This window comes from Galeopterus variegatus, unplaced genomic scaffold (assembly GCF_000696425.1).
Source record: "Galeopterus variegatus unplaced genomic scaffold, G_variegatus-3.0.2 Scaffold6205, whole genome shotgun sequence".
Classification (NCBI taxonomy): Eukaryota; Metazoa; Chordata; class Mammalia; order Dermoptera; family Cynocephalidae; genus Galeopterus; species Galeopterus variegatus.
The window spans coordinates 21,236-32,105 of record NW_007732316.1 but is presented as its reverse complement, the minus strand read 5'-3'; the positions used below and the strand labels follow the sequence as shown (position 1 = coordinate 32,105).

The 10,870-nt window shown below is 39.2% G+C and overlaps 1 protein-coding gene across 1 annotated transcript in view; it reads left to right on the top strand.

The window, feature by feature from the left end:
* Nucleotides 1-10,870, top strand: part of LAMA1 (laminin, alpha 1) — a gene marked incomplete at its 3' end in the record, with an annotated part of 112,327 nt that overhangs the window by 80,708 nt on the left and 20,749 nt on the right. Inside the window, 8 exon segments of the mRNA XM_008590575.1 lie at nucleotides 640-751; nucleotides 1,777-1,939; nucleotides 4,078-4,288; nucleotides 4,470-4,586; nucleotides 4,711-4,874; nucleotides 7,050-7,185; nucleotides 7,697-7,790; nucleotides 9,341-9,457. Of these exon segments, the coding sequence (XP_008588797.1) occupies nucleotides 640-751; nucleotides 1,777-1,939; nucleotides 4,078-4,288; nucleotides 4,470-4,586; nucleotides 4,711-4,874; nucleotides 7,050-7,185; nucleotides 7,697-7,790; nucleotides 9,341-9,457 (1,114 nt within the window).

Genomic DNA, 10,870 nt, shown 5'->3' with positions numbered 1-10,870 from the left:
GTCTGAGTTACTTTACATTCTTGGAAATTACAGACAACCCTTCTTTTTACAAATTATAAAATTCCTAATAAAAATAATAGCTGAGGACAGCTAAATCTCAGCCTTGGGCCTCTGGCTTTATGGACATCGTCTCATTGAATCCTCGTAATAGCCCCAAGAGGTGAGTGTTATGATCACTTCATTGTTACAGATAAGGCTTGGAGATGTCTAAGTCTACGGCCTGGCTGGATCAGGTCTAAAACCCAGTTTGCCTGACTCCATGTTCTTAACTCCTAGAGGCTAGACTCTCATAGACCATACAAATTAGTATGGTTTGCTTTCTATATTCTGTACACTTGCATCCGAAAGTGGATAACAGATGGCCTTCACAATACAGACACTGGGAGAATCTGTGGTTCGATAGCCAATTGTGCTACTTTAAAAAATATACCATCTTTGTTCACACTGAGTGAGTAGTAAATTATTTCATTAGCTAGTTAATTTCCAACTGGAAGTATTAACCTTGGTTTACATGATAATGTACATCTTTACTGTATATCCTGAAATATATTTTGTTGCTTAAAAGAGGCAACAGCTGGAATACCAAACCTTGCGTGTTATTTAAAGTCAAACTCACCTGAGACCTTATTTTTCCGTCAGCTCACTAGCATGTTAACCAGTAGCCAACAGGCGAATAGGGCAACTGAGAGAATCCTCAACGAGAGCAAAGACCTGGCAACGTTTATTGAGAGGCTGCAGGTGAACGTCAAAGGTAGTGTGGGCAGCGTCTAGTTTGGGGAGTCTGTGCTTATTGGGCAGGAAGTTCACGTTCACTTTATTAAGCATGTATCTAGTTGCGTGTGTCCTGCACTGGGCTTCCCGAACCAACGGGCTGCAGTACCCCAAGTCTGGGGATCCTGACACATCCAGGCTGTAGTCTTTCACTGGAGTTTTATCTTTTAAAAATTGCATGTTTCCTTTTTTATGTTCTCTATTATGCCTAACACTTAGATTCTAACTCTCACGCCCCATACGGTAAAGTTGATGTGCATGCCCAGAGTAGGGGCTGAGAGGATTTGGGGCTTCAATTTGGTGCCGGGTATATCCACCATATTAGAGTAATTTAATTACCTCTCAGTTGGGCCTGCTCTGGAATTTGACATGCTATTTTCAGGTTTTTGGCTACCAGACACATATTTTTGCTTTTCTTTTTGGTTATAGTGCAAGGGCTTAAAAAGTACAGAATCCAATGCAAATCAGATTTTACAGGGTAAAAGGTGAGGAAATTATTAGAACGTATAATGGGTAATAAAAAGAGTAGTGTCAAGTATTGGTGGCTTGTTCGTGCAGTTAATGTTTATTGAGAAGCTTCTATGCCAGGTACAAGGAAATACTGAGGTAAACACGATGGACATAGAAATTATTAGAACGTATAATGGGTAATAAAAAGAGTAGTGTCAAGTATTGGTGGCTTGTTCATGTAGTTAATGTTTATTGAGAAGCTTCTATGCCAGGTACAAGGAAATACTGAGGTAAACACGATGGACATAGTTCCTGCCCTATGGAATGTATGGGCACTTGGAAAGACTGACATTAAATAAACTAGTAATCCCAAGTTCATGAGCGTTAAGGTAGGGGATGTCCAGAGTGCATTGGGATAGTTGTGTTGGCCTAGCCTGGCCTGGTGTGGAGGTCCAACCAAGCTTAGGTCCTCACTGAAGAAGGTTCCAGGTTTTTCTATTTAGTACTGTCCACTTTTGAGAGACTTGTTAAACAATTGGTGAATTTTCTCCATAGAAATGATTGAAAAAGCAGCAACTTTAAATCAGACCTTGGACAAAGATTTCCAGCTACCCCATTCCACTCTTCAGAATATGCAACGGAACCTGACATCTTTTCTGGAAATCATACAGAAGAGGCAGTTCACGCAGTTGCACGACAATACTACCCTGGAACTCAAGTGAGTCCCCACATGCCATTCACAGCATGAGCAAGTGGGGGAGAAGGTTGGGCGCCGAGGGAGAGAGTGCGCGCTGGGGATGGAACGTCGTAGAGAGGAGGGCCTGCTGTCAAGTGCCCGAGGACATGAGCACAAGCTCTTCCTGCTTGTGTCGGGGTCCCCAGAACCACCACATTCAGCATTCCACTGTGACCCTCAGGATTCAGCATATACTTGCACTTACAGCAAGTCAAGGTTTCTTATGGCAACGTGGGACACAGAGGAGTCTGGAGGAGTCCGTGCAGGCATCTTCCCATGAGGGGTCACAGAGCACATTCTTCCCCCCAGCAACAGAAATACAGCGGCCTCTGTGTGATGTTTCTGTTCAGCAAAGCCCCCCTGGAGATTAAGTGTCCAAGGTGTTCACTGGGGACTGGTGACGTAGGTGCCCTCTGCCCAACACATACCAAAATTCCAGACTCCTAGAAGGAAAGCAGGTGCCAGTAAGTCACTAGTATCACTTAGGGAACAGGGGGCACACTGCCAGCCTCACCAGCTGGTCTTCCTAAGGATAGCCGACTTGGCCTGCTGTGTTAACCCTTCATTGTATGCTGTAGATTATTGTTTGTGGCTATGTTTTCTAACTGTTTTCCATGCTGGTGACCCCAGAGCTATTAAAAGAAATTTAATTAAAGAAAAAAAAAGATACTTAATTAAATGAATGTGTTCTTTGACCAGATTAGTTTGAGAAATGCAATGTCTACTAAAAGGGGACAAGTTCTTTGCTGCAGGTCTTCTCAAAGCTTTTAGCATGCTGAAGTGCATCGGGAATCTACTGGGGGCCTGGGGAGTGCAGCTCATGGGACACTGGTGGTGTAGAGAAACACTTTGAAAAACACTGGTTTACTCCATTAATTGAATAAATGTTCCAGGAAGAAGCTAATAAAGAGGGCTGAGGGCTTTTTTGTTTGTTTGTTAATCTTGTTCAAACATCGATGACTGTATCATTTTATCTGATTACAGTTTAGATAGTAAAGTCATATCATAGATGAAAATTTGACCTCTATTTTAAACTTCCTTAGATATCTTACTTAATGATAAGGAATGATAGATTCATGATCAGACAGTAGAAATATACTGAATTTATTTGTGTGTTTTCCATGTATTTTGTGTTAGTTCTTGTTGCCTGTTTCATAATACAACATCTTTATTAGAATTAAAAGTCAGGAGTATGTTCAAATCACTCCTGATGCTATTCTAGTGCTGTCAGAGTTCAAATATATAGCTTTGAAAAATGCTTTCTGTTGTGTCTTAACCCAGTGATCTGATATCTGTGAAAACAGAGAGTCAAATCACTCCTGATGCTATTCTAGTGCTGTCAGAGTTCAAATATATAGCTTTGAAAAATGTTTTCTGTTGTGTCTTAACCCAGTGATCTGATATCTGTGAAAACAGAGACTGTTTAGACAGCATTTTCCATGAAATTTTTCAAAGTTCTACTGAAAAATTGAAGCAGAGAGTTAATGGGATATATTCAACTACTACAAGGATTTGTAGTGTGAAGTTTTATTATTCTATGCAGCTATAAATTCAAAATTGATTTAAATAAGCAATTTGATACCATATTTATAAAGGAATAGGAAAAAATATCTTTTGACTTCCTAAAGCTTGCATTTATCAACAGTACAAATTATATCTTTTTGGCAATTTGAATTCGAAAGTCTATATAAAACCCATTTCTTAACTAGCTGCAGAAAATTCTTTATGTCATATAAGTAAATTGCTAAATTGATAGCAAATCATTGAATAGACTCCTTCTTTCAATTTGTTGTCATATTATAATGAAAGATTTCAGTTCTTATCATTAACACAGAATGTAGTCCCAATTATCTGAACCAGATTCACTGAGATGATTTGCTTTAATTCCATTACTAAAATGTGTTAAGAAGTTTGGGAATAAAGATAATTTGTTAGGAATATAGTTCGAATCTGCCGTACCTGTACCTGCCTGAGAAAAATTGTTTCTATTCTTAAGTTGTGATGTATCACTTATAATTTCAAGAAGAAACTGGGTATATGTCAAAATCCCTGCCACTGTCATTTCAGAGATACAAGCTTTGTTGTTCATTTACTTATTTATACTTATTTATACTTATCAGGGCTGCTGAAGATTTATTGTCACAAATTCAGAAAAATTACCAGAAGCCACAGGAAGAATTGGAGGTATTAAAAGATGCAGCAAGCAGCCTCCTTTCAAAGCATCACAGTGAACTGCAGGCAGCAGAAGAGCTCGTGAGAGAAGCAGAAACCAAGACCCAGGAAAGCAACCGCCTGCTGCTCATTGTCAACGCCAGCCTGCGAGAATTCAGTGTGAGTCTCTCTCTCTCCTCCGTTAGAACTGGTAACCAAACTCTCCAGTGTAAACAATATCATTTTTAACTTCTTAAAAAGGGAGTCCTGAGTGCTAACTTCCGCAGGTAGCACTAGGCACTGAAGTTCAGAAGCTGACTCACTTTTATGAAGCATCTTTAAAAGGTGATTTTTGCTGCAGGATAAAAAGCTGCATGCTCAAAAAGAACAAAACTTGACCTCCGAGCTAACTGCCAAAGGAAGAGGATTGGTAGATGCTGCCACTGCACATGCAAATGCTGCACAAAACGCTCTAGCAGTAAGTTACAACTGCACAGCCACAGTACAGTTTCCAAAGAATCTTCATACCTCTCATCTATATGCACATGTATACGTTGTTAGATAGATGTGCGTATACTTACAATATTATTTTCTCCATGTAGCAGTTAGAGCACCACCGTGATGAGCTACTTTTATGGACCACCAAAATCAGGCACCATGTAGATGATCTGGTCATGCAGATGTCCAAAAGGAGAGCACTTGACCTTGTCTACAGAGCTGAGGACCATGCAGCTGAGCTACAAAGACTAGCCGGTGTCTTGGACAGGTAAGACCCCACCCTTGTGGGAGTTCCAGAAGTTGCAATCCATTGATCAGAAAAAATAAGGATAGATATTTTGATTGCAGGATTGAGTCACTCTTCTTCCTTTGTGTAAAAATGAGGACTCCTGTCTTATTTACATGGCAAGTTGAGTTCCTTCTCATCCCTGCTAATGTAGTTTGCCATTGGCATAAATGTATGATGGAAAAATGCAACTGAACTGAACTGGGTAGCAATTAAAACAAATAGTATGCTGCAATATCAAGCCATCAAGGCTTCGTTAAGCACCCACAGCGTGCTCACTGCCTTGTTTAAAATGCAACTGAACTGAACTGGGTAGCAATTAAAACAAATAGTATGCTGCAATATCAAGCCGTCAAGGCTTCGTTAAGCATCCACAGCGTGCTCACTGCCTTGTTAGGTCGTATGTGGGACAGAACGAGGATATTGATTTCTTTACAGATCTTGCCTTTTTGGAGTTTATGATTCGTCGTATGTGGGACAGAACGAGGATATTGATTTCTTTACAGATCTTGCCTTTTTGGAGTTTATGATTCGAGTGGAGGATGTGGCTGCTCACACTCTACCTATAAAAGTGTTGGGAGTCTCTTTCCAACCCCTGAAAGATACTATTCCCAATTATTTTCTACTGCCTGCAGGTTTATCATTTTAACACCATTATTTTAACTTATATTTTTGGATATCTGTTAAATATGTCCTCAATTTGTTAAAAGGACCTTTAAACAAGAAGCACAACTTTAGGCCAGTGGTTCCAAACTCATCTGCCCATGGGAATAACCTTGGGAACTTGAGAAAATACTTATATCTTTATCCCTTTGTCCGCCTACCCCCCCGCCCCCAAGATTGTGACTTAACTGGTTTGGGATGTGGCCTGAGCTTTATAATTTTTTTAAAGATCCCCAGGTGATTCTAATGTGTGACAAATGTGGGAACCCGTGTTTTAGGTTTTATCAGTGATTTATATACCACTGGGAGCTAATTGGTAGATTTCTTTCTTTAAAATTTGCTATAAATTATGGGTGGGAAAAGTCTGAATACACTGGAACATGTGTGTTTTGTGTGTGGGTGGATTCTGTTGAAGGAGAAAAAGAAATACCCCCCACTTGAGAAATGCTGTCATAAAAGATTAGCTCACACAACAAGAGCAATTAAAAATGATATAAAATAGAATATTGCACAAATTATGTGCTAAATTGAGTACTGCTGCCTACATATGCCATAGGAATCAGTAACAAAATGGAATTAGATACTCAGCTCCTCACTTTTCATCATCTTTCATCATTTCTCAAAAGAGAAGAAGATATTCTGACTCCATACATAGCGAGAGCAAAATCTTTATTACTTAGTATAAGAGTAGGAAAAGCAATCTGGTATGATACACAAAGTTAAATAACATTATTGTCTTTTATTTATATATCACCAAATCTTGCCAGTCAAATCATAACAAGGAATAACTGCTAATGTCTGGTCTGAGAATTGCCCAACTCAATAACCTTGGAAAGAAAACGAAGTGAGCTCCTCAGCAGGGAAAGATGTGTTGGTTGTAAGATCTCATTTTCAAGATAGAGTGAGCTGGATGAAATTGTGCTATCGCCAGCTGGCACGGTCCTAAGTGACTTGCCCACTTGTTATAATGAAGTTCATATAATGATTGAAATATTATCTGCTTCTCTTCCAAAGTCTCTATTGAATTTCATGAAACTGGTGTATGCCATTTGAGGGATAAGATTCAGCATCCTTACGTATGCTTAGAAAAGCTTTTCAAAATTAACAAATGCATAGCAGAGGAGATTCTAATGAATGCAGACTTGCAGGGGCACCCAGACATCTGCAGGCTGTTTGAACAGAGATCAGGGGGTGTTGCAGGTTGCTGGTGGAAAGTGACGAATGGCTGTCCAAAGGAAGCAGTCACAGCCTCTTCTTTTGTTATTGATTAAACAGCAATTCCAAGTGTTATTGTGACAATGTGGCTACTGATTCCCGAAGATTACTTTTGGAGTTAGAGAGGAATCCATGTTATTACTCCTCGCTGATGATGCTTTTCTAAGGGAAAAGAAACTAGGAGGCTTTCAATAACAGTGGGCACTTGTAATTTTTGTGAATGAATCTGAAAGTTTGATTTAGTTTATCATAATATCTCTAAATATACTGATTTGATAGAGGCCTTGGAAACGTCAGACACATGTCCCTGAATGTGACAAGCACAGCCCACATCCATTCCCACATCCAGAGCCTGATTGAAGAATCAGAAAAACTGGCCACCGACGCTCGCAGGACTGTGACCGAGGCAAGCCTGGTAAGAAATACCCATGGGATTCAATGTTTAGCTTCCTTTTCTGGGCGCTGGGGGAGATTGTTCCATAAGGTGCTTGAGCAAAGACTCGGTAGCTCAGATGTATGCTTATTAGCGTTCTTTTCTGGTGGAATCTGTTTATGACTGTCATGTGATAGAAGTTTTAATTTCTTTGGGTCATAAATACTTCTTTATACAGAAACTAGTGTTGTAGAGATGAGGAAATCTTACATTTTCTTACAACAAAAATGATGATGCTACTCGATATCTATTTTAGACACTTTTCTTTGCCTGCAGTGAAAATCTTTAATAGCTGGTTTCCTTCTTTATACACTTAAAAAATGTGTTTGTGTTCTTTCTCCTCAACCATTTCAAATTGTCCCTACCTGTTAACTAGTTGACTTTCTAGTTTGGAATGTGCGTGCAGGCTCTTCTGATGGAGTTGCCTTCTCTGTCCCCAGCAGGGTTCCACTCTGCTTTCTAGTCCCCACACTTAACTTGTTCTGTTTTCCAGTTCTCAGAATCCCTTGTTTCCAATGGGAAAGAAGCTCTGCAGCGCAGTGCCAGGTTTCTAAAAGAAGGCAACAACCTCAGCAGAAAACATCAAGGTCAGTTAGTAGCATAGGTCATGTTCATGAGCAGAGCGAACATGAGCACATCTCTAAGCCTCCTCTAAGAACGTTCTCCGTTCTTGGAGCAATTTCCTGCAGTTTAACTTTTCTTTGTCACATCAATATTCCAATTTCCTATTATGTAAGTATCATAGGATTTCAGATTTTGTTCTAGTGATATCTCTTACTTTAACGTGCAGTCCTCTCTATTGTTATGCCTTCCTGAGGAGCAGGCCCTGCACTCCCAGCTTTAGCATGGAGCTTTCCCCATTCCTCAGAGTGTTTGCTGGGCTACCTTTGGTTGCATGTGCTCTTCTGTTCGTCTCTTCGTTTCACAGTTCCTTGAAGAGAGAGATTATGTTCGATACTTCTCTTACTGTTCTCACAGGACTAATATCATGTTAGACTCATGGGAGGTTCTCATTAAATAATTATTGAATTAAGTCATAATTGATTTATCAATTTTTCAAGAAAAACCTATGCACTTTTGTTTGCCCTAAGAGTTTCAAGATGTAATTGCTTGGCATGTGGAAGAACTATCCAATAAGCAGAACACAAAATGGTGTCAGGAAATTGCTGCATAAAAGAAACTACAGAGATGTACAATTTTTTAATAACATGTAGTGTATTTTTCACCTTAATATATTCTAATGTATCAGAAATACCAAGAGAACCCATAGGAGTGGATAGTGGGCCATACACAGAGCTCACACCCTTCTCAGATGACTTTCAAGTCCAATACTGGATCCTTCCACAGCAGTCTGAACCAAGGGCTGGGATATGTGCATAATTTTTTGTTTCTCTGTGAGTGACACAATTTAGAATTTGTTGTCATCTCACAGTATAGAAAATGCATAGTACCCAATCATAAAGCATTAAACACAAGCTCTACCATCAATATGGATGGGCTGTACTTTCAGTTTACACAACTAAATGTACTTCATAGGCCATGAAATTGTGGACTTTCTGGCAATTACAATTTTATGTTTTAACCATGTGTTCAGAACCCAAATTTGAGTGTGCATTATGAACAGAAGTTTTAAAAGTAAAATCTTTGATCAAACCACTGTGGTTAAATTTGAAGGAGGTTGCCTTGAGTCCCAGCTGGACAGTCAGAAGGGAACAGAAAGGCGGGGACTGGCCGAGGAAGTGGGTGAGAGACCGTGAGGAATATTCTCAGGTCGGAGCCCACATTTTGGGTTTTACAACCCAGAGGAGAAAGGTGGCCAAGATTCAGGTGTGGACAAGAAGTGAGTGATTTAAACACAGTTCTTCATCCTTGAACTCTATAAAATTGGACATACAGTTTAAGAAGAAATATTAGTGAGAAAGGCAACAAGCAAGGTCGAAAAATGATCAAGCAAGCTAAAAAAACCCAATTTCTATAATGAGTGATGTTAAGTCTTGCTGGAAAGACTTTCAATATTGGGAGTTTGTAGAAAGCTATTGATTCTGTAGATAGGTCGGGAGTAATAAAGAAAGCTGTTGCCTATGCAGTTTTATAGTGGGTTAACCTAAAAGGAAACATTTTTCTCCCCTCTAAATAGGTATTACATTGGAACTGAGTGAATTGAAAAATACAGCAAACAGATTTCAAGAGAATGCTTATAAAATTTCTAGGCAGATCAATGAATCACTCTTGATATTTAGAGCAATTCCTGAAGGTAAGTGGAAAGGAGCTTCTTGATTTAATTAATGTATTCTCATTGTGAAGGCATTTCACAAGAGCACGAGGAAGTCCTGTCTAGCCTGATTAAGAGGCCTAGCTCAAAAAATGAGACTAAGGCTGATAAGTTTTTACTTGCAAAGGAGTAATGATTTGGAAGTGAAGATTGCTGTTTTTTTAAAATAACTTCAGAACACCTGCATTGAAATACTAGAATTACACTCTCAACAAAAGCCTTAGAGACGGTAGACTACCATCTTATTTGCCTGCTTTCAAAATGGGAATGACACATTGCTTAGATGAAAGAAGGGCCATTCAAAGAGATCTGCAAGAAAAGAAGCTAGAATGTTTTTCACTTTCCTTGAGGAACAATGCCAGAGTCACTATAAATGTGTCAGAGAATGCCTGCTTGGTGATCTTCCTTCACGAGGCAATAAAGCATTCCAAAACAGGCTCACAGATCACTTCAATATTAATGGTTTGGATATGCAGTATTCATTAAGATTTTAAGTGTACTACAAATGAATTGTGCTGCAGGGCATTGTTCACATTACCTTAAACTTCTATTTGGTATGTAATAAAAATTTTTTTAAAAAGTCTTACAAGATGCTGAAGCTCATCCCCAAAGTCCTTCTGTCTGTGTCTGCGTGGTCTCCACCTTAATGGTAACAATCACCAGGGAGCCGGGCTTTGGGTGCACGGGGTGTACTTCTTACTTGAATCAGTGGAGGATTTTCTGATCCGAAAGTTTATTTTTCCTTTCTTGAGCCGGGCTTTGGGTGCACGGGGTGTACTTCTTACTTGAATCAGTGGAGGATTTTCTGATCTGAAAATTTATTTTTCCTTTTCTTTTTTTTTAAGGACAATATGATATATTTTGATTAAACACTTAATAACTTTTTATTTGGAAATAATTTTAAACTTACAGAAAAGGGGCAAGAAGGGTCAAGTGAACACCTGTGCACCCCCTTCCTCCAGCCTCTCCTCCTGTTAACTTTTTGCCTCATCTGTGATTAAACACTTTAAAATGAATAATAGTGCCTTTTAAAAAAATTCTCACTTGGATTTTCTAGAATAACTAAATTTTAATTTACCTTGAGTGACTATTTAGTCTTTAGTCTACTGTTATTTCTAGCAGCCAGTTGATCCCATGAGTAAACACCACTTCCTCTAGCCTGGGACACTTGCTTCTCTACTGCAGACTTAAGTTCCAAAATCTTCTAGTCCAGACATGAAACCATGAGGAAAATGTGTTTGGTGATGATGAGGAGGGGGTGATAGAAAAGGGCCCAAATAAAGAAGTTTAGTTTATTAATACATAAGATGCTGAGGACATGGTGATTAGCAGTGGCTCTGGGGATCTCACTGTGTACTGAAATCATATTCCAGGGAATTGTTACCCCAATTATTT